Genomic DNA, 22,778 nt, shown 5'->3' on the forward strand with positions numbered 1-22,778 from the left:
GTGTGGCTAAATAGCCGGCTGTGTTGCTAATTCTTGACGGTTCATCACCAGCTGTTACCTATCGACTTCCCACATGGAAGACGGGGATGTAGCCCTTTTTGCTCCCCACCTGCCCCCATATATAGATTTCCAGCCCTCATATCATTAATCCAGCTACGTCACACTTCTGTGTCGGTCAGTATTCGCTCTATCACCGTGGCTATGTCTGCTGCTCAGCATTGAGCTAAGCACTAAACTAGAACTTTTCCCCTCACTCATACCTGTTCGTTTTCCCTGGAGTTGGTCATGGCCTTAGTTTTCGTTTCCTTGTATTCTCTGTGCTGTCGGCAGAGAGTCTCCCCTTCTCTCCTGCTGGCGCGAGTCTCCCCACACGTGTTCCTTTGCACGGGCGGCCTTGCCAGTTTCTTCTTCTTGAACAGCTGCGGCGAAGCCCTTGGGCCTCCTTCAGCCGGAACTGCCCTTGTCTGCAGTGGGGAACCCCCTCCGCCTGCTCCCGGTGTCAGCCCTCGTTTGCTTATTGGCCCTGCATCTTCTCCTTCTTGGTTTACTGCCTTGTTTTGATGGGTTAGTCCCCAGTGGCTTCGTAGAAAGTTATGTGGGAGGTAAAACTTTTGAGATTTTGTATGTCTGAAATTATCTTTATCTTCCCACACATTGATTGGTAACGGAGTGTAGACATTTAAGTCAGAAACAACTCTCCTCCGGAACGTCCAAGGAAACCTTCCTTTGCCTTCTGGCTCCCGGAGTCGCTGTGAAGAAGTCACAAGCTACTGTGATTACTGATTCCTTTTCTGTGCCTTGATCTTTATAGAATCTGGAAGTTTATAGAATCTTCTCTTTGCCCAGCGTGCTTTCTGTAGGTCTCCATTCATCCACTTATGGGCCATTACAGTCTAGAAACATGCCCTTCACGCCTAGACAAGGGCTATTTCTGCTATCATGTTTTTAATTGCCAAGACCTCTTTCACTTATTTAAGTGTCCCTTTTTAAATTAATAAATAATATTCTGTAGTCCTTTCATGGATTCACATCTGTGCCCACCTTTGATGATACTAATGATAGCTTTTGTTTTTGTTTATTCTCCACATAATGTCTGTTTTTGCCAAGTTGCGTTTCTTCTGGGGAGTGGGTAGTTTGGGCTCTTTTGATCTTTCCCTCTCATGTTAGAATATTTCCATAGGTGTCTGGTAAACCTTGGAAGTCCATCCATGTTTAAGGGTGACAGACTCAGAAGCTGACGGAAGCTCTGAATGCAGGGGAGGACTTGTCATTTCTTTCTTTCTTTTTTGGGGGTGGGGGGAGCTTGTCATTTCTGATCTTTCCTGCACGTGGAATGGGCTGCACATTTCTTAGTACCTCGTCTGCTGTCTTTAGTCTTTCCTCTTGGACTAGACGCGTTTTCCACAGAAGACCTCCAGTCCCCTACGTGGAGGGTAAAGACCGGGACGCCAGGGCTTTGGAAGACGGGTGCAGGCAGGTGGCAAGGGTCTCTGCGTTCAGCATGCGTGTGTTCACGTAGTGCCCTGGCTTTGCTTCAGTGCCTCCGCCACCCCGCTGGGCCAGGTGCCCTGTTCCGGAGGCCCTCCATTTTACCGCTCCACAGAGGCAGCCTGTAGTCCTCGGGGTGGGGGAAGAAGATCTAGGGGCTGAGACTTTCTTAAACATCGTACAAGCCATCACACTTATTTTAATTTACCCTTCCCGCCCTCACTTCAGAGAACCTTGCACTGCCATTTGCAGGGCTTATCGAAACAATTTTTTTCAGTTCTTAGGTAAGCAGTATTAAATAGGGTTGCTCTTGCCTACTGCTGGCTTAGAATTCAGCTTTCTCAATTCTGCTAAGTTAGTTAAAATGTATCCCTTTGCCATTTAAACATTATCCTTAAAACATGACTCACGTGCCTTATTTACTTAGTTAATTGGTTACTTTTGATTTTGTCATCAGCATCTCTCAGCCACCCCCCAGATCAAAGGCGGGACCCAGACAATTCCCTACATCTAACGACTCATCTGTCGCACTTCACCTCCTCTGGCTCCTTCTGCACCCAAGTAACTGGCCTCCTGAATGTTCATCATTCCCTTTTCTTTTTATGTGGCTTTATTGCATCTGCATGTGTTCCTATAAAGTATATATTTTTATTTTAGTTCCTTTAGTTGTAATAAAAAGATATCATGCTGTATGTAATCTATTATACAAAAGTCTTTTATTTTTCACTTAATATTACCAAGTACTAAGATTTGTCCATAGTTACCTACAACTGTAGCTTATCCTTTTTCACTACTACGTAATATTCTATTCTGTAAATATACTTCGTTTTCCTTCCATTTTTCCAAAACTTCATGATTGTTGTCTCCTCTCTTTTCCTCCCCTTCCTTATGGATTTTTTTAAAGTTATGCACTGTCATATTTACTAGTGGGATTTTAGGGAGGAACAAAATTAGGTGTGCGTATTCAGTCTGCCATTGTTCCCTGGGTTACCCAAGTGCTTGTCGAAAGCAAGTTTGACTCCGCGGGGTGTTTTCACCTCCCTGACTGTCAGCTGTGCCTGTGCAAACTGCGCCTCCCCTGCATGCACGGAGACCGGGGTCATTAGCAGCCACAGACGTCACCAGGTGAGTGACAGCCAGCAAGGACTTCTGTGGCCACTCAGCCCAGCTTACCACCTGGGCAGGCGAGGGGTGCTCCTGCTCAGGAAGCCACAGGCAGTGCCCTTTAACCTCGGGGGTGCCTTTCCATGACACTGACTCAGGGGAAACGTCGTTATTTTCGTTCCTTTCGTGGCCCTCCTGCAGGTGAATGGGTGGCTTCCAGTGGGCTTCCCTACACAGCGCACAGAGCCAGCGGGCCCTCTGATGCCACCGGGAGACCCAGGGGTGTCGGAGCCCAGGTTAAGGCTGCAGTTCTGGGCACCACACAGTAAGACAGAAGTCTAACCTTTTCTTACCTTTTTCCCACGCAGGGATGTGATCAAGTGGTTGGTCAGAGCGGTGACCGAAGGCGGATTAACTCAGCCCCCCAGTGAGAGCCACGCCTCTTCAGGAGCAGGCGTCCCGAAGGCCGGCGGCGGCCGCTCTTCTCCCCAGCCTACCCTGGCGAAGAACACCACGCAGGTGTAAGGGCGGACGCTGTCTTTCCTGGGGCTGCCGGGGCGGACTGCTGTAGAGACAGCCCCACTCCCTTAGAGCAGCCCCCCCAAGTTCACGAGCCCAGTAACAGAATGATTCCTGCTAAAGACTGCCTTGTTTGACCAAAGCCTAAATCTCTAATCCCAAAGGTAGAATGAGGGCAGATGCTTCCCCCTAGACGGACAGCACCCCCCTAAGTGAACACACGTGCACCACCTGCAATGAGACAAAGCACAGAGACACGGCCTTCCCCTGCCTAGACGCCAGGAGACAGCACACTTACAGCCCCCTACCTTACCCCCACTCGGCGCCCGCGGCCAGAGAGGAGGAGGGGAGGGCAGTGGGCGCCCCTGCAGCGCCTGGTCCCACGGACCTGCGTCTCTCTCCTCCAGTGCTGGGAGGGGTCTGGCTGTTCCACCTGCCACCCCCACCAGCCCGTAGTGCCGACGGCTCAGGCCAGGCCGTCCCATTGCCTCAGACAGCACTGGAAAGAGATTCCTGGCATTCCCGTTATGGGGTGGAGAGTCGTCTGGGCAGTTTTTGAGAGATGCGAAACTTTTAGGGGCTGGAGCTACCCTTACACAGGCAACCCAGGATCCTGTGTCAATTGTTAAAAATGAGTCACACTTAACATGTGAAACACAGTGTCTATGCCTAAGTTCACAAGGCTATACTATGATCTTGTTGCACCAAGCTGATTTTCATATAAGGCCTCTGCTTTTTAACTAATTCAAGAGACAGACTTGCTTCGAAAGGGAAGATGTTTTGGAACAATGAAGCATTTACTCGGGCAGATTGGGGGAGGCCCTAAAGTAGGGTTATCCCAGATCCAAGACAGAGGCAGACACAATTCCTTCAATGGAAGCGAATCTCATACAAAAAATAACAACAATAAGTTTATTGTAAGTAAATACTAGCAAAAATGAAAGGTCTGTTGCGGTCTTAACAACAATAACAGGCACCACCCTTTACATGAATGCGTGCCCGTCTGCCTACTCGCTCCCAGAGCGCTCACAACCCTTTGAAACAGGCAGTGTTAGTCATTTGTCAAAAGCTGGACAGCTGTCGCTGCAGACCCAGGATCTGAGGCCCACCCCCGGCCCACGCCGTGCGTGACCGGCGGCCGTGTCCACCACAGTAATAGTGCGTGTTTGGAGGGGCTGCCCAGACCCCTCTGCCGCAGCAGCCCGACAAGGCCTCATGGGAGAGAGCATCACGTTCCACCCGCTGAGGTTCTGAGGCCGAACTTAGTAAGAGATTTGTGTAAAGGAACCAGTAACAGGAGAAAACTGTATGGTAAGTATCTACGAGGGTGGGCAAAGGTAGGTTCACAGCTGTTCGCATGGAGAAGGACATAACGCAGTCATTCACAGACGAATAATGTTACAAGAATGAACTCTGTTTTGTGACTGCAAACCTACTTTTACCCACGCCTGTGTTTTCCCCTGTATCAAAGGAACTCAAATGCATGTTAGTCATGCTGGACCTGTTTGTTCATCTCTACGACCAAGAAGTCTATAGGTTAGATGATCCTCAAAGTGCCCTAGACCCTTACGACTGTATGTTTCTACCCTGGAATTTAAAAGCAGCTTGCTTTTGCAGCTCAGCCAGGCTCTGCGAGGTTAGATAGTACGATCTGGCCGAGGGGGCAGGTAGGTGGATCTGTCAGGTGGAAGCGTCCGCTGATGGCTTAGGTAGCTCTCCCTCACCTGCCATGGGCTCCACAAGGCCCTGAAGGCCCCTGGCGGGCCCTCCTCCCGGCCAGCAGGGCGACCCGCCCAGCCCTCCCGCTCACCTGTGTTCTGCTCCGGAGCAGGGTCGTGTGCCAGCTGCAGCGCATGCTGTCCATTGCCGTGGAGGTGGACAGGACCCCCACCTGCAGCTCCAACAAAATCGCCGAGATGATGTTCGGGTTCGTGCTGGACATTCCAGAGAGGAGCCAGAGGTCAGTCTCAGCTCAATGCTTGTTTTTCTATTCCGGGAGCATGCTTTTGAAAGAAAATTTTGAACAGTAGTTAAGTTGGGGGCAGGGGGTGGGAGGAAGAGGTGGAAGGATAGGTCCTGTTTTTATAACCCGTGAAGGGAAAAAGTTCTCAATGAATTGCTATTGTTTGCAACTAAGGCATGGTTTGGGGGAGAGAGGTGGGATACCTTAAATGGAGCCTCAATGTTCCTACTTGGTCCGTTTGGCGACCAACCGTACTGATTCTCCAAGGTTCGCCTGTTAAGCACAGCCTTCTTCCCTGACTCTCCGCCTGGCATAGATGTCCCGAAGGCTTGAGGGATGAATGAGCAGGCATGCCCGGTCCCAGAGATGACCCACAACCGAACAGGGCCAGGCCTCTAGAAAGAGCCCAGATAGTGAGAATGGGTGAAGGGGACAAAGAACTGGAGCTCTTGGCTGGAGCTAGTGATTCCTTCTTTGAACCAGTAAGTTTAGAATAGAGAGGAAGAGAAATAAACTGGAACGGATATGAGTTCCTGAACAGGAAGTGACTCTGAGAGCCAGGCCCAGTGGGGACCCTTGGAGAAAGTACCTCCCTCGGCGTCCTGTCTGCTGCTTGTCCGCAGCCCCTGCGCTCCCAGCCGGCAGCCGAGTTGTCTTCCGTAGCTCTGGCTCCTATCAGAAGGTGTCACACTGAATATTACTGTGATGAAGCTTTAATTAAAACGCCCTGCTAAGGTGAAGACAGATATCCACTGGGTCCCTGCAGTGTGCCAGTCACTGTCACCCTGTCTCACATTCCCATGGAACTAACAAATGAGAAAAATACCGGAGGTAGGGACTAACTAGCCCAGGGTGACGCAGCTAATCAGACTCAGAATCCAACCTTGAACCCGGGATTTCTGCACCCCACGTTCATTGTTCCAAGGAGGCCGTGCGCTGGCATGGTGGGAAAGGAGGCGTGGGCCTGCGCTGGGTCTGCTCTGCCACCTTTCCGGAGCGCTTCGCGTGGGTCCGGCCCTCCGGGCTCTCCGAGCACTCACTCGTGGGTTCCGGCAAGGGGTGTGCAATCTAAGGAATGCGTAGCCATAAACAAATGTAGACTTAATATAGGCAAAAGTAATTTCAATAAAACCTGGCCCTGCTTTAAAACTCTCTCAGCAAGGGCAAATTGGCAACCACCCAAATTACACTAGAAGATCCTTTGTCTTAATGCCCTTTGCTGAGCCAAACAGTTTCTAGCCCATCGTGAACATTGAGAAATATTTGCTCTCGGTATTAACTCTCTTAGTCACGGAATGAAGTAATTCCTTTTGACGTGTCCCACATGGTCTTTTCCAAATCAGACACTTCCCCCTTCCAGCAGTGGTTAGTCTGTGAGGACACCTGGGCCTGCCCCGGCCCCAGGCTTGGTCGCCGCCCGCTTTGGGGCAGGTGGCAGGCGCGCTGAGCAGTAACCGTGGCGCGTGTTCTGGGAAATGGATGCTGTGACCCCCCCCCCCCCCCACGCAGAGCCATGTTCTTCACCACCATGGAGAGCCACCTGCTCCGCTGCAAGGTGCTGGAGATCATCTTCCTGCACAGCTGCAAGACGCCCACCCGCCTGCCGCTGTCCCTGGCCCAGGCCCTCTACTTCCTGAACAACTCCACGTCGCTGCTCAAGTGCCAGGTACCTGCCTCCCGCTTCAGCCCGGCCCCCGGGGCGTCACAGCCCAGCAGACAGCAGACAGCAGGGGGCCGCCCACCGGGGAAGGCATTTATTAGCAAGTGCTCTTCCCATCTCCACAGTCAGACAAGACCCAGTGGCAGATGTGGGACGAGCTGGTGGAGCACCTGCAGTTCCTGTTGTCCAGCTATCAACATGTCCTGAGAGGTGAGAAGCGTCTCTTCACCAGTAAGGGGGTGCGGGAGTCTCACAGGGGACAGTATTATCGGTCAGAGTCACGTGGGGACTCTAATCAGTGAGCATTGTCCCTTGGTGGTGAGAAACAAGGGCTGACGTCGCTAGAACCACCGCCGTGAAACGGGAGAAGTCAGCTGTCCCCGTGATACTATGTAACGCACGGTCATCATGCGCGTGACACGGAAGCAAGTCGTCATAACACGGGACGTGCTCGGCAATGAGCGGCCCAGCCCTGGCATCGCGCCCGCCCATTGCTGCCACGTTGGTGGCCTGCTCACCGACTGTGGGCGTCTGGGCACCCACCAGTGTGGCGCCGGCCCCGAGCCCGTCGGCGACCCGGTGAGAGCGCGCGTCCTGCGGAAGGTGGAGGACGCCCTGAAGCCCGTCACAGCGGCTCTGCGCGCGTCTCAGGTGAGGCCGGGGGTCAGCAGGAGGCAAATGCCGACAAGGGTCACGGCGCAATGGCTGCTTCGGAGGGGAATGGTTTATGAGCCAGGGATGGGCGAGGTCCTCGGGAAAACCGCTGGGGTTGCTAGTCCCAGAGAGGAAAGGTAGGAACGGCAGAAGGAAGCTGGGGTTCCTCCCGATGTGACGCCGAGGGGGCACCTCAGCACGGCCGCAGTATTCTTGCCAGAAATCCGGGACCTGAATTTAATCACAAGGAAGGTTGGACAAACCCATTTTGAGGAACCTTTTACAGAATAATTGACCTGTTCTCTTCAAAAATGCCAACTTTGTTTTTTAAGATTACGTATTTATCTTTAGAGAGGGGTAAGGAGGGAGGAAGAGAAGGAGGGAAACATTGATGTGTGAGATGCATCGACTGGTTGCTTCTTGTGCGCCCCCAACTGGGGGCCTGGCCTGCAACCCAGGCACGTGCCCTGGCCGGGAATCAAACCGGCGACCCTTTGGTTCGCAGGCCGGCGCTCAATCCACTGAGCCACAGCAGCCGGGGCCAAAAGTGCCAATTTCTTAAAAACAAAGGAGGATCAAGAAACTGCTCCATTTTAGAAAGGAACTAAAGCACCTGAATATTAAATGCAAAACTAGGTCCTAGGTGGGAGCCTGAACCAGAAACAGGGAAGCTAGAGAGCACAGTATTGGGACAACTGGTAAAATTCACATCAGTTATAGGATTGCGCTAATATTAAATTTCCTCTTTTTGTTAATTGTCCTGGCTTATGAAACTAAACACCCTGGTCTCAGGAAATCCACACCAAAGCACTGAGGGGTGGAGAGGCAGGGTCGCAACTGATTCGCAAACGGGAAGCAGGACACGCGTGTCTATAAATTTTAGCTGCCGCGGTCCTGTTGAGGTTGATTTTAGCTCAGCAGTGACACCCTCTCAGGCCTAGAACTGAGGAAGCCGTTGGAGAGACATTCTGTTAAAAAACCACTGGGTTTAAGACAGAAGGTCAGAGTTTCAAACCAACCCCAGCGCTGACTCTGCGTGGGCAGCGAACTTGGTCTCCAGACGCAGTTCCTTCCTTCTACGGAGTTGGGGTTGGTCCTGCTTCACCTGCCAAGGCTGCGTGCAAACGGTGTGAGGGAAAAGGCCCGCCTGTTTGCCTAGACAGGGGCGGCTACCAGGGTCTCCTCTATGTCTGAAGTCCGCGGAGCTAAACAGAGTGCCCTGTCCAGGCCACGCGTGGCTGGGTCGTTTGGGCATTTTTAACACCCTCCTTAGAACAAAGCCCCAAAGGCAAATTCCGTGTGTGCTTGGCCTCACTGAGCTTAGGTAATTACTTCTTTTAAAGATCTAGCAGAAAGTTTAGTATTAAAGCAGCTTGTTTTTCCTTAAAATCCACCTTTAACAGTTCTGGTTCATTTCTGTTTTGCTTCCCAGGAAATATGCCTGGGTCGTGGGCAGTAGTGACTTAATGTGGACATGGGATCTGGGTTTATTAGAGAATGTTCTTATGCTTCGAGTGAGGGAAAGAAAGGCCTCCGATCAGTATCAGGGGTGGGCAACAGTAGGTTTACAGTGGTAACACCAATACAGTAATAAATAATGATACAGTCATAAACTCATGTCCTCACAATTGGAAACTACGTTTGCCCTGTCCCCATAGTGAATAAATGGGCGGTGTTCCAATGCTATTTCATCACTGACATCCTTCCTATCTTCTGTGGAGACCAACAGTTAAGGAGAGAAAAAAATTAGCAACAGGAGTTTGAAAATAGAGTCCTACAAAGAACACAGCTGAGTGGCACCCTGAAATGGCCGGTGTCCTTGCCAGTGGGCGTTTTACTTTGAGGACCCCTTAGCCATCTCGGAGGGAAGACGTTGCTGAGGGCACGTGGCGGTGAGCCCGAGCTGCTGGGCTCCGGGGTCAGGGAAGAGCGGCCGAGGTCGGGAAGCCTCTGCAGGTGGAGGGGAGAGGAAGGAAGAGGAGAAAGTTCACAGCCCTGACCTTGTGGAAGTCACGGACCTGCGGAAAAACAAAGGCTCACAGAAAAGTAAACACAGAGCCAGGATTCAAACTTAGGCCTGTTGCCAAAGTCTGTGCACGGTGAAAACACTGGGGGGAATTGCTTTTCTGTGGAATCACTGGGCAAGCGCAGAAAAGTGGATCTAAGGAATGCCCAACCCCACTTTTCTAAACTCCCTATACAGTACATGGTTAAATTACTTTCATATCGACCCTTGGCCTTGGGGAGAAGCAGATCCTGAAGCTTCACAGTTTACAAACATTTCCAGAGAGAGCAGAGCAGCCCTCTGAGACATGGATGCTGGGGGGTCTGCTGAACTCCCACTCTCTGTGGCTAAAAGCAGCAATCCCACAGCCCCAAATGAACCCAAGTGTTTCTACTCATTTGGTCTACCCTATAATATATACAAAATGGTTTCACTTAAACATAAAACTATGATAAACCAGTATCACAGTAAACTAAGTACAAGATTTCTTTGCTATTCTTTCATACTTAGGAAAATAATCTTCCTGAAGATATTCAAACTTCATATGAATATTTTTCAAGTGATTATATTAATTTAAATATAATTTCATTGTTTAAACCAATAAAGGGAAAAAATGAAAACGGAATACAAATTTTTTTAAAATACGACAAACCTGAGGACCAGAGAGAACCAGGAACAATGGACCTTTGGGAAATAGAATTCGCCCAAACGTCCACCTGGCCTCTGACTTGTACCCCAGGAACGAGTCAGCAGGTCCTCACCCAGACTCTGCCAAGTAAAATGGGGCTTCACTGTCTTAAGTCAAGAGGGAATAGAAAGCAGTTCCGTTCAACTGACCTTCTCTCTTGCAGAGCATCTCCGGAGTTCGGTGATCGATCGAAAGGACCTCATAATCAAAAGGATTAAGCCCAAGCCCCAGCAGGGCGATGACATCACGGCGGTGGACGTGGAGCGGCAGATCGAGGCCTTCCGCTGCCGCCTGGTCCAGATGCTGGGGGAGCCCCTGGTCCCGCAGCTGCAGGACAAAGTGCACCTGCTGAAGCTCCTGCTCTTCTACGCTGCGGACCTGAACCCCGACGCCGAGCCCCCAGCCCAGCCCTGGGGCGCCCCTTGAGGTCCTGCTGCACGCCGAGCACCGAGAATACCTCCTGGACTCGAGCTCCCACTCCTGGAAGTTCTGAAAGTATGAGAAGTAGTTAAGCATCTTAGAGGACCAAACCGACCTTATTTACCTGTAGGGTATAACTTTCTAACTCTTTAGTAAATATTTTTTGATAATCCTATCCTAGCCTATTCTCAAATACGGCTTAAATATACAAGGTGTATATATTTTTTGATAAATTATTTATCTATACTTTTTATAACAGGTAATACTATATGCACTTATGTGTTTAACATTTCAATTCAAGATGTGAAAAAAATCCCTCTGAACAAACCCTAAACATCCATGTTACGTTGCTCAAGGTACTGGCGCCCATTTCTAAAGAGAAAGCCGTGTTTCTGCCCAGTGGAACCCAACCATCAACGTTGTATTGCCTGTAGATTTGACTTGGCGACCAGGCTACCAAGAGCTAACGTAACGAGGCAGAGGATGGGAGCCCAGAAACGAGAGGATGAGTGTGTTACAAACATGTTAAAAGGATACAATAAAAAGGCAATCATTTTTCAAAATCCCGAGTCTCCTGCGTAGGCGCCATGGCCGAGTAGGCAGAACGCAGTGGTTATCCCTCACAGGACAAAGAAGGCAGTCACCCACGCTTGAGAAAGTAGTACAGATTTTTATTGTCCGAACAAGGAAGAGATCCAAGCATAACAGAAGACACAAATAAATTAATTGTTCTCGTCAGCTGAGACCCCAGGGCCTCTCCATGGAAAGGTCAGCCCAGCTGGCCGTGTAGACACGATCCTTCCGAAGCAAGAGCAGCAGGGAGGAGTCTGAGACGGGGCTGAGGACAACGACCACACGTGTCCTCAGCGGGGAGAAATGACAGGGGCGTGTCCTGGGTCCTTCTGTCGGGGAGCTCTGTGCTTACACAGGTAGGAGGCTCACTGGGGGGGGAATGACATACAGAAAACCTCTTCATCCTCCCGTCTCTTAGAAAACGTTGCGGGCCCTCGTGACACTGGTTTCACACAATGTCCGGGCTGTCACCTACGTACAGTTACCACCGTCTTCCCTTCACAGAAGCCTAACGCCCGTTTACGCACCAGCACGGGAGGCTGGGTTTTCTCCCCAGCGCGCGCCCCACCAGACTGGAGCTGACCTAACCCCCTTCAAAGTGCAGGAAGGGTGTGAAGGGGCGGCAGTGCCCAGCAGAACCGCCGCGCGGGCTCCGGGCACAGCAGGAGGGTCCCGGCCAAGTCTGGCTTCCCTTCGTGTCCAGACCCCAAACGGCCTGCAGGCCACCCCCCTTGCAGGCGGGGGCGCACGGCCCCAGCAGCCGAGAGGGCAGGGCCAGCCAGTGAGCAGCTCACGTGGACCGCGGCCGAGGAGCCACACAGACGCGACCTGCCGTGTAAGCGACGGCTGAGCTCCTGTCCAGGGAGATGACGCACAGACAGGCGACGAGGCCCCCATACACCACTGCTGAGGTTAGAGTCTGACTGAATGAAGGCAGTGCGTGATGGCTTCTTCCACACGAGGACAGGTGCGCACTAATGCTTCTCAAACACCAACGTCTCCAGTTCCAGCCTTGGTTTAAGAGGTTTAAGAAGAAAAAACCAACAACAACCCAAACCCTTCCTAGGTCAGAGCCAGGGTAACGGGAGTGGGTGCAAGGCACCCTCCAGCCAGAGTTGCTGGAAGAGAAAGCTCTAGAAGCCGGTGGGTGTGAGCACATTCAAGTCACGGGGTTTGAGGTTATGGGCACGTGGCAGCTGCTGCTTCCCTTCCACCGCTGGGACGTCCATCTTGGGCGGCTTGAAGGCTGCCGGGTCTTCGGCCCTCCGGGTGGCCTGCACGCGGATCAGCTCCATCGGGGAAGGCTTCTGGGCGCCTCTGTACGGCTGGGTGGCAAAGCCTCCTACAGAAGCAAACCAGAGCAAACGATTTCATTTCAAAATCGAAAGGCAGCCCCCAATACACGCCACATTCGCTTCTGAGGGAGCTGCCTTACCCGAGTCAGACTTCTGGAGGGGCCTTGGTCCAAAGAGGCTCCACTTCTCGGCCGGGTTTCCGTCTTTACCCCTGCTCCCAGAGTCCATGGTGCTAAGGCTCGGGCCAGGTAAGGCGGCGGAGGAGCCCGAAGAGAACCAGCCCCTGGCAGAGAAAGAATGAGACAGCCTAATACCTCCCTTCCCTGCCCTCCAGCAGTGTCCCCCACGAAAAGCCTGGGAGCCACCGGCCCCCCCCTTCCCGCTCTGGAAGCACAGGCTTCAGCCCCGGCTCTGTGCGCACACTGCCGCCGGCGAGGGTCCCGAGCAGGCTCACCTCGGCTTCTGCCTGGGGGACGAGCTGGGGGTGCTGCTGGGCGTGGACTGGGCCGAGGCCGCCTGCCTCTCCTCCCTCGTCCCCTCTCCGCTCTGCAGCGTCAGTGTCTGTTCGGGTGGGAGAGAAGAGAGCCCTCAGCGAAGCTGGGCAGAGACACCCGGCGCACACCGACTCCCAGCAGAAGGAAAACAGTGACAGGTGGATAATTCTGGGTCAGAGAACAGGTACGCCCTTGATTTTGCCAGACTAAACAGAGCTCCATCTTTTTAAAAAAGGTGCTAATTCTACAACACGTCTTGAACGTTTCTGTGCCAAATACCACACTAGGGCTTTCAATTTCCCCACCTCACCCAGCCAGTGCGTGGAGGAGCCAGAACTCAAGCCGCAGGCCTCTGGGCCCCCGGGCCCCCGAAGCACGGCCTGGAGCTCTTCCCGCGCTGCCTCTCCAGCCACGGACAACCCTCCGCTGCCAGCCTCTCCACGCCACGACTCGGGGGGCAGGCTGCGCCCTGCGGCTGTCCACTCGGTCTGTGGGGCCTGCCCCGTTCTCCCCCCTTCCCTCCCACAGCCATCATGCTGGGTGCCCCCCGCGCTGTGAACTCTAACACACAGACTGGCGTCTGCTGGGAGAGGCGATCTGCCCCCCCGCTCCTCCAGAGCGAGGCTCCCTGCCTGTCTCCGCGCTCCATGTCCAGTGCGCCAGTGCTGAGCACCAGCCCCATCCCAAACACTGACCCTGGCTGCATCTGCTCCGACTCGCCCCGTGCCCACGGACACAGTGGGCGTCTCAGCCGGCCGCATGTGCTGCCCCTGTGGCCGCGACGCAGGAAGCGGCCCCAGGCCGATGCCACCGCCATGCGGGTGAGCTGCTCACCTGGACCTCTGACCGACCCCTCTCCTGGGAGGGCCTCGGGGCCACAGGCCGACAGCCCCCCTCCGGAAGCGCCTGTCCTGTCTGAGCTTAAACTGGCTGCAGCCCTGCCCTGACCGCCCACAGCAGCGGCTGTCACTCTGAGTGTGCAGACGTCCCCTGGGATGCTCACTACGAAACGCCATGACCCCCACGGTCTACAAGGTGGCAGCCCCTGAGCCAAAGTCGTTTGAAATTGTTTTATTCATACAACTATTCGGTCATCATTAACCTTACCAAAAACCAGTCTCATTCATTCCAATTTTGGGAAAAAAAGCAAAAACATTCCAATTCTACATTTGCTTTTAATTTTTAAAAAATCAACCCTCTTAGAGCATGACATTCCAGCCAGTGTGACCTCTGTCGAGGCTGCCTGGGCCTCCTGCCGCTCAGTGCGCAGACGCTGGTGCCCCAGGTGACCCACGGGGTTCCCTGCCCGTGACGTGCCCGCCAGGGTAGCGTGGACAGCGCAGGGGCTCCTCCCGCCCTCCTGACCGGACGCCCCACCTCTGCAGACGGAGGAGAGAACCCACAGGGACTGGGGGGACGGACGCAGCTCCAAATGCTCGCCCGTGCCTCCCCGCATCACCCCCCGCAGCCCCCGCCCAGCTGAGCTTAGGGCTACCCCGCAGCCACACCCCAAGCGATGAGTGAGGGGCGCGTCTTCCTTCCCAGCCCCCGAGAAATGAGCTTACGTGCAGCGCCTCGGCCACGCGAAGGTACTTGGTCTCCTCGGTGGTGAGGCCCCTGTGGGGCGTGTAGCCAGCGTCTCTCAGCCCCGCCTGCTGCTCAAACCGCTGAATGCTCTCCTGGGTCTGCTCTGGGAACACAGGAGACGACAGGCCCACCCCCGCGCCCGTCACAAACCAGGCGAGGACAACCCGGCAGCCAGAGACCACACCACCCCCGGTGGCGGGTTCCCCCCAACCCGCAGTCATCCTGGACCCGCACGCGGGTCTCTGACCGCAGGCGAGCTTCCCGCACACCGAGGCAGAGAGCTCTCGGGGGAGCTCCCCACCGTCCTCCTGTCTGCACACCGTGGCATCCTCCTTGGGTTTGGACACGCGACGCGGAGACCTTCACCAGAGAGAGGCGGGCCACATTTTGGCCAGACGGCACCAAGGCACCACAGAGAACGTGCCTTGAACCAGCCAAGGCCTACCGAGCCGACACTCCTCGGGTGTGGAAGCGCCTCTCACGGTGCCTGGCACAGCGGACGACGGCTCAGGGTCAGGCAGTCAGTAAGTCAGCTACGCCGCGGAGTGCCTGGCGACTGGCCTCTGTGCTTCCGCTGTACACACACCACCCAGGACAGCCCCACACCCAGGACTGGGCAGCTGTGGACCAAAGGCCGAGGTCCCTGGTGTCTTTCCTGCCCCAGTCATGCCCCTCTGAAGGAACTATTGTATTCCTATCAGAAGCAGAAGCTCAGGGAAAAAAGTGTGTAAAGATGCTCTCCTGTCTGGCAGCTACCTGAAAATTTAAAAGGAGGGAAAGGATTTAATGCACTGCAGCACACCAATACCGGGATTTTAAAGGCAGCTATTTTTAAAACCGTAAGACTGTAGCAACAACATGCAAGGAGGCTGAAAAGAAGGTCTGACTGTCCTGTCTGGAATTACGCACAACTGTGTACGCCAGTGGGAGCGGATAAGCCAAGGATCTGAGCGACAGTGGAACCTCTGGGTGTCAGAACGTTCTGGACTGCTGGGGAAGTGCCCTTTCAATAAAGAAGGAAGCACAGGACTAAGAGCTTTCTTTCTGACGTGGCCAGAACATTCTCAGGCTTACAAGACCCAAGCAGTGGTTGCTGGTTCACATGGTGGGTTTACACGTGAGTGAGAGGAAGTCCAAGAAGGGTTTGGACTTTTGGTTCTTGGGCGAGTTACCCAGAACAGGCTGGATAAATGGATCCTCTCCCAGAGCAGATAAACAAGGACTTCCACCTTCAAAACTGAGCCAACAAGGAGAACCTCTACGTGCCCTGTCCTGGCAGAGGCCCTGCTGAGAAGCCGAGCTGTGTACCTAACGATTAATTGTTAACTTCCCACAGCAGAACCAAGGTTTCCAAAAAAATGCAAGTGCTCCTGTTTCCAGTCTCGTTAGGTCCACAAAGCACACACGCTAAAGAATAAAGCAGCTTCAGGCAGCAACGTCCAGAAAGGGGAAAAGCTTTGAGCCATTTAATTAAGAAGGAGGAGGAGGAAGAAACAGGAGAGAGGAGGAGGAAGAGGAAGAAGGAGGAAGAAAGACAAGATGGAAGAAGAGGAGGAAGGAGAGGAAGAAAGAAGAGGAAGGAGAGGAAGAAGGAAGAGGAAGGAGGAGGAGGAGGAGGAAGAAAGAAGAAGAAGAAGGAAGCAGCAGTAGGAACACAGGACAGGTGGGGACGCCTCCGAGTGGCCCCTTCCCCGGCAGCAGCCCCCGGCCACCTGACCCCTCTCGCTGCCGGCCAGGCTCCATCTCACTTACGAGGAAACAGCCCCGATCCGTACATCCCCTGCCGCAGGCCGCACCGACGGGTGTGGGCAAACAGGACCGCATTCGCAAGCGGCAGGAATGCGCCGCTATCAGCGGGGATGCCCCGCGTCGGGCAAGTCTGCACCTCAACGGCGCGTCACTGGCGACCGGCAGCCAAGGGGGCACCTGCCAGGCACGGTCAGGACAGGCTGAGGCCGCGGGCCTGCCAAACGCCACACACCCTTCCCGCTCATTCCCCTCCACGAGGAGGCCGCAGAGCGCTTACTTGTGATCAGAGAATTCATGATGACGCGGGTGGCTTTAGCCTTCACCACAGGGACCTTGTCCACACTGTCAGTGGCCGATGACAGGGTCACGGCCGAGGAGGAGACACCGGCCTCTCCTTCCTCCACCTGTGCGGAGAGGCAAGGAGGCACTTGAGCAGGCAGGGGGTCGCCCTGATACGTAAGGAAGCCCTTGAAGGGAGAGGGTTGCCGCCTGCACCCGGATGGACGCGTATCACCCACAGCTACATCGGGGAAAGACACAAGTGGAGCCTGACTTTATGGACGCAGGAAAGCCAGACTTTGAAGCTGAGCCTCCCAGGTCCCGGCCGATGTCCGTCCAACAGTCGGAAGCAGGACCCGCTGCTGAGCCCTGACCAGGTACCGGGCACCGCACCGGCTTTGCCCGGCTCAGCACTGCGCCCGCTCAGCAGCCCTCAGACCTTCTGAGCACCAGGGGCCCTGGGGGGCGCGTCAGACAGATGGCCCGCCCCACCCCGGAGCTGATTCAGTGGGCCTGGGCTGGGGCTCAAGAATTTATTCTTCTAACAAATTCCCAAGTGATGCCGATGCTGCTGGTCCCCAAAACCACACTATGCGGACCGCAGCTCTAAAGGTGCGAGGAACGGTCTTTTAAACCAGAAAGCTCTATGTAGGGCCTCATCTTGAACCTGAGAGCTGAGGGCTCGTCACCCTCTGGCACTTGGACCCAACGCCATGCTCAGGACGAGCAGCGAGGAGAGAGCTGGGTTTCTCCTTTGTCGTCTGCTTCTCTGAAGGAATGATAAAGGCGGTCAGAAAGGAGGGGCACAGACGTGCCGAAATGCTGTGTCCCTGTTACACAGCAGGCCTTGTAGTCTCGGCTGTGACTTTGGAGTAAAACTCGAACCTCTGCTTCCTTACGTGGGAGGTGCCAGAGTCCGGACACATGGCAGAACACAGGCAATGAGTCACGCTGAGCTTCCCCGCCAGAGCAGCTGTCCCCCACGGCCAGCTGTCCCAGCAGGGGCGCGAGAGCAAGGGCCAGCCCATTCTCTGCCTTGGCAAGCAGGCAGCAGCCCTCACCCGTGAGAGGGCAGGGGCCCCGCAGCGGCCCTGCTGCTCTTCCGCTCCCGTCCCCTGAGTCTGCTCGCTGCCACTGCAGGCCGGCTGCGCGTCCTTCCCTCCTGGCAGTGCCAGTCCCCTCCACTCCTTACCGCTGACGGCGCCAGCTTTCAGTAGGAAACAGGCACAGGGAATTTCCCCTGGAGCGGGAGGGGAGGCGGGCAGAAAAGCCCTCCCTGTTCTGCGAGCCTAAGGGAGGGCCCGTCAGAAAGGAAGGGTCAAACAGAGCCCCACCAGGCCAAAGCTGGGCCCGGGCAGGAGGCGTAAGGTCCGCTGCACACCTAATACTGGCGGGTCTGTCAGCCCTCTTCTATTTAATCCGCACGAGACCTCCGTGGCAACAGCAGTCCCATCTCCCGGGTGGAGACATTGTCGCTCAGGGACGGAGCTGTGTGCCCAAGGTCATTGCTAATACACAGACCACGAGGGGATTCATACCCAGGTCTGGTCAAGCAATGGCTCACTGTGTACTTCCAGTCAGGCCCTGATCTGTCACGCAGCTCAAAGTTCAGTGACATCGTAGCTGTAGATTAAACGGCCTCATCTGAACTTGGCAGGCCTGGCTTACTCAGGGGACAGTGCCAAGAGTCCGAGGTGACAGAGACACTGTCCCCGTGGCAGGGAGCACGGGCTTCAGTAGCTTGTCTGCCATGAGCGCATGAGAACCCCTGAAGCCGCACTGCACGTGAGGGCCCAGAGCGGGCGCGGAGTGTGCCCGTTGGAGCAGGGCTGGGGAAGGAGGCGGCGCTCCCCATGGGAGCGGCATCTGCACCACCGGGGGGCGGGGAAAGAACAGCCTGTGCCCAGGACACAGCCCACTGCGCCCCCAGTCAGGCGGTAAACGGTTTTGTTTGTTTGCTTCAAATCTGCTTCATGCAAGTCCTCTGCTTGACACTGCAGCTGGGCTACAGACCGGCCATGGCTCCTGCCCTCCAGAGCCAGTGGAGGGCAATCAAGTAACACAGGGCAGGTGACAGGGGCCTGTGGGACAGCGGTGGGCCCAAGGAGAGGTGATAGTCTTATCAGGAGGAAAACCCTCGCAGGGGAGACGTTTGCACTCAGACTTAAAGGGTACCCCTGCCAGGAGGGCGGGCGGGAGAACAGGATGGGGGTGTAGACATTGCAGGTGATGCAGCAGCTGAAGCAAAGACCTAAAGGCATCGAATACCCTATGAAGTGCAAGAAACCTTAGGCCACTTGCATGGCTGGGTCCCTGGGGGCAGCAGACAGGCCACAGGGCGTGCAGAGCCAGGCTGACCAGCTTGCATCTTTAATGCTGCAGCAAACAGGGTGGGGGCGCGGTGCGCAAAAGGATCCCAGGGAGAAGGCGAGGCCATTCTGGTTTCAATTACAAAGAACACAAGGCGCACCAACTGCAGCTGAGGCACAGAACACACACAGGGACTGGTGGCAGCCAGACTCTGGGCCCCGGAGCCACGGCGGCTGCTGGAGCGGAGGGAGAACGAGAGGCGTGGCGGGCCGGGAGCAGCCAGCGGGTCCGGTACCTTGTCGAGGTGCTGATACTTGCGCTCTGGAATCACTGGCTTCCAGGGGATGCTGCCCATGTCCGACGGAGGAGGAGTCATGGGCGCGAGGTCCTCCAGGGCATCATCATAGCTGAATGCCCGGCGGTGCATCCCGATGGGCAGGGACATCTTGCCTAGAGAGCCACTGGGCTCAAGAGCTAAGAACAGAGACACCTGTCAGGACGGGCTCAGCAACTGACCACCCAACCACATCACATGGGCCTGGGGGCAGGGAAGCTCTGAACACGCCCTCTGGGACACGGCAGGAGTGGCCTGGTCCAGATCAGCGCCTCCGGTCAAGGGCGGGTTCCCTGCAGCACTGACCCTGCCTTCACGCCTGACACCTGGAGTCTCCCCTCAACCTACTCAGCGGCCCCGATCCACGGGTCTGGTTCAGAAAAACTGGGAGTTCAATTTAAAGGATCTGAGGCCACACAACTTCAAAGCACAGGAAGGAACCAAAAGCCGGTCGGTCCTGTCTGATCTCAAAGCCTGTGTCCCTTCTGCCGCAGCACCTGCCCCCACTGCCATGCCTGTGCCCTTGACTCTCACAGGACTGAAGGGACGACGGTCTTGTTTGAGGAATCTAGGGCCCAGCGGCGAAGAGATGTGCCCGAGTTCACTCAACAGGCGGCAGCTGGGGCCCGACTGCAAACCCCCTGCCTTCCCTCCCTCACCCACGAGCAGGAGCACAACAACAAGAATTATCTAAACTGGGCTGCCAGCTCTGTCACCCGTTCCGAGGGCTCTGCGGGACTGATGCGGCACCGCCAGCTGGTCCTGCTGGTCCGCCCCCGGACCTGAGAGGCGGAACGTCCCACTGTGACACAGGTGCCCTGCTTCAAGGGCACTGGCGGCTCTGCCAGGCCAGGGAGCAAAGTGCCTTGCGTTTGTTTACAGCAGAACTAAACGCCCAGGTCCTGCCTCCAGCAGGGCATTTTCCTGACGCTAAAAGCATACAATCACCCTCTAAGGTATCACCTTGTGGGGCAGGAAGTCCAAAAGCAGCAGATACTTCGTTTTAAATAGCAAGGGACCAAGCAGCTCCCATTGTTGTTACTATTAACATCAATAATAATTACTAACAAATCCATAAAAACAGAAAGAGGATTAGTGGTTGCCAAGGACTGGGGGGTGTGGGCGTAGTGGGTGGGCGGGAAGAGTGATTGCGAATGGACATGAGGTTTTTCTTTGGGGTGATGAAGCTGTTCTGGAACTAGGCAGCGGTCATGGCTGTGCCACCTTGTGAGTACTAAAAACCACTAAATCATTCACTGTAAACGCGTGACTTTTATGATATGTAAATGATCTCAATTGAAAAAGCAAATAATAGCCCTGGCTGGAGTGGCTCAGTGGATTGAGCACCGGCCTGCCAACCAAAATGTCACCGGTTCAATTCCCAGTCAGGGCACATGCCTGGGTTGCAGGCCAGGTCCCTGGTTGGGGGTGCGCAGGAGGCAACCAGTTGATGTTTCTCTCACCCATTGATGTTCTCTCCCTCCTTCTCCCTCCCTTCCCCTCTAATAATAAGTAACAAAATCTTAAAAAAAAAAAAAAAAAAACACGAAAAGAAAGAAAAAGGAACTAATAATTACCAAGTCCCCTTCCTTGCCAAGCACTTCCATCCCTCATCTTACCTAACTCTCATTAGACAGAACTCTTTCACAGTTTCCAGCTCAGGAAACTGAGGCCCAGGGTTTAAGTGCCGCCAGCTAGCTGGTGTGGGTGGGGACTGGAACACAGACCCAAGCCAGAGCTCACTCCGCATGCAGCACTCCACGCTGCCCCCACTAGGAAGCCTTAACACCGGGGTGCAACCCTGTGGTCGGTGGATCCAGCAGAGCTCATGCTCATCACAGCAGCAATGAAGGACAAACTAAGCAACCGAACACACACTGCCGAGGTCAGAGACTAGAGACGGATCAACACGGGGAGACACGGGGGGGGGACCCCATTACCCCACTTCGTGGGGGAGCAATTTCAGAAATGTCTTCAGACTCCTCTCAAGAGCCATCCCCACAGGCCTCTCCAAAATAACAATAAAGTCAGCTCATATGTACTAAGAAACATAGTCCTACACACAGGGACCCCAAAATTTTCTGGGCAGTGAACGCACGGTCATCGCTAACTCTGAACTTGCGTCTCACACATTTTGAGTTTCATCTTCATAGCAGCCGTGAGAGACAGGCACCGTCCTCTGTACTGGACTGATCAGCGGAAATGGAGCGATTCAGGATCGATTAAAATCACTGCCCCCCGCGCTACAACAGTCCAAGGCGGGATCAGTGGCTGCAGGAATCCGGAAGCGACCGTTCCGCAGAGACCCGGGACTCACTGTATGTTGCCGGGAGAATTTCATGACGAAGCTCCGCTTGCTCCGTTTAAAGCCAGCAGGTGCCTTTTTGCCCGGCCCTCCATTCCATCCACCCCCCACCCCCCATAAAGGGGGGTGAGTTTAAAGTTTAAAGTTTAAAGTTTTGCTATGTGCTACAAGAACTACCCAACTGACTCTGCATTCTTATTTAATACCTTAGGAAAGTGAAACATTTGTCATACCCTGGAGTGAAATGACTACTCGCTTTCCAGTTAAGTTTTGGGTTCATACCCAGGCTGGGTGGTTAACAAGATATTTAAATGATGCCAATCTAACCATCAAGATACAGTTCAGAAAAGGCGGTTTCTGGAGAGCAGCGTTAAGGGCAAGACATGAGTTTACCAAAAAGAACTGAGTTTACCAGGCACTTCTGATTGTCTCGAAGCCATTGAAAGACTGGGATCCGGGCGCTTTTTCTATATAGATTTCAGAGCTGAGTCCCTGCCACCTAATAAAAATAACAGAAAGCATTTTCTTACAGTGAACACCAAAGAACAGCTCCAACGCTGTTCTTCTGACAGACACACAGAGGTTTATGGCTTGTTTACAATGCTGAAGCACACACAGCGGAGCCAATGGGTGAGAGGCATGCCAGGGGACGCCAAAAAAAAAAAAAGGAGAGAGAATAGCAAAGGTCTCACCACACCTGCAGCTGATCTTAACACCTGGGCTATGACGAGGACATCAGACCTGGTGCAAAGGTCACCTTACCGGAGTGAAATGTCCCGACGATTACGCCGACAGGTAGATGTTAATGAGGAACGTTGTTCAGCTGCTGCCCATTAGCTAAGCTGCCCGGGAAGAGTCCGTCCATCCCAGAGGTTCTGAAAACCATCAACCAGCATGGCACAGCAGGTCAGGGTCTGCACACAGCCTCCCTCACATTCCTGTGTCCCCTGGCCTTGCAAGAGGGATGAGCAGTTCGTTTGTTTTCCACTTTTTAGAGTAAGTTAGGGCTCAGGGTCCAAATAACCTGACCCGCGGCAAGGGGCTGGGTCGCTAGAGGGTAAATGCATTTTTTGGTAACGCTGGCTGTTTACAAGGGTTTTATACGGCACTTAGCTTGTGTTTTAACCCTTGCAGGAACCCTACAAAGCAGGCATTATTTATCCCCGATTTAAAAAAGAAAATAAAACTAAAGATCCGGAGATGAGTGATTTGTCCCGGGGCCCAGATAAGTGGCCCATCTGCAGGTTGGGTAGCTTCAACCTCATCTAACGGGAGTTCAAACAAAGCCCCGAGAAAGCGGAGTTAATTGCTTTTCAACCGGCTCCACGGCCCCTCCATTCTAATGGAGCTC

The 22,778-nt window shown here is 54.2% G+C and overlaps 2 protein-coding genes across 2 annotated transcripts in view; one reads left to right on the forward strand and one right to left on the reverse strand.

Moving 5' to 3' along the window:
* Positions 1–10,925, forward strand: part of SIMC1 (SUMO interacting motifs containing 1) — a 34,330-nt gene extending 23,405 nt beyond the window's left edge. The window contains exons 7-11 of the mRNA XM_090288602.1: positions 2,961–3,113; positions 4,943–5,071; positions 6,584–6,740; positions 6,860–6,944; positions 10,245–10,925. Coding sequence (XP_090144728.1) covers positions 2,961–3,113; positions 4,943–5,071; positions 6,584–6,740; positions 6,860–6,944; positions 10,245–10,507 — 787 coding nt within the window. The 3' untranslated portion in view covers positions 10,508–10,925. The remainder of the gene's footprint in view (positions 1–2,960; positions 3,114–4,942; positions 5,072–6,583; positions 6,741–6,859; positions 6,945–10,244) is intronic.
* Positions 10,926–12,086: 1,161 nt separating this feature from the next.
* KIAA1191 (KIAA1191 ortholog) lies at positions 12,087–21,956 on the reverse strand. The gene is made up of 7 exons (XM_090288603.1): positions 21,840–21,956; positions 19,084–19,262; positions 16,477–16,603; positions 14,429–14,553; positions 12,824–12,930; positions 12,510–12,652; positions 12,087–12,416 (listed from the first exon to the last, which is right to left on the reverse strand). The coding sequence occupies exons 1-7, from the start codon at positions 21,865–21,867 to the stop codon at positions 12,208–12,210; spliced, it is 918 nt and encodes a 305-aa protein (XP_090144729.1). The 5' UTR covers positions 21,868–21,956; the 3' UTR covers positions 12,087–12,207.
* Between the last annotated feature and the right edge of the window lie 822 nt (positions 21,957–22,778).

The sequence above is a fragment of the Furipterus horrens genome, unplaced genomic scaffold (assembly GCF_987537825.1).
Source record: "Furipterus horrens unplaced genomic scaffold, mFurHor1.1.pri manual_scaffold_10, whole genome shotgun sequence".
Lineage (NCBI taxonomy): Eukaryota > Metazoa > Chordata > Mammalia > Chiroptera > Furipteridae > Furipterus > Furipterus horrens.

Bases quoted from the DNA above. Each gene is read 5' to 3' on its own strand.
- KIAA1191 (XM_090288603.1), bottom strand. From the start codon at position 21,867: ATGGCTTCGAGACAATCAGAAGTGCCTG. The intron at 19,263-21,839 runs GTAAACTCAGTT...CTCTGTTCTTAG, and splicing joins GAGACAATCAGAAGTGCCTG to CTCTTGAGCCCAGTGGCTCT. The intron at 16,604-19,083 runs GTACCGGACCCG...CTCTCCGCACAG, and splicing joins AGTATCAGCACCTCGACAAG to GTGGAGGAAGGAGAGGCCGG.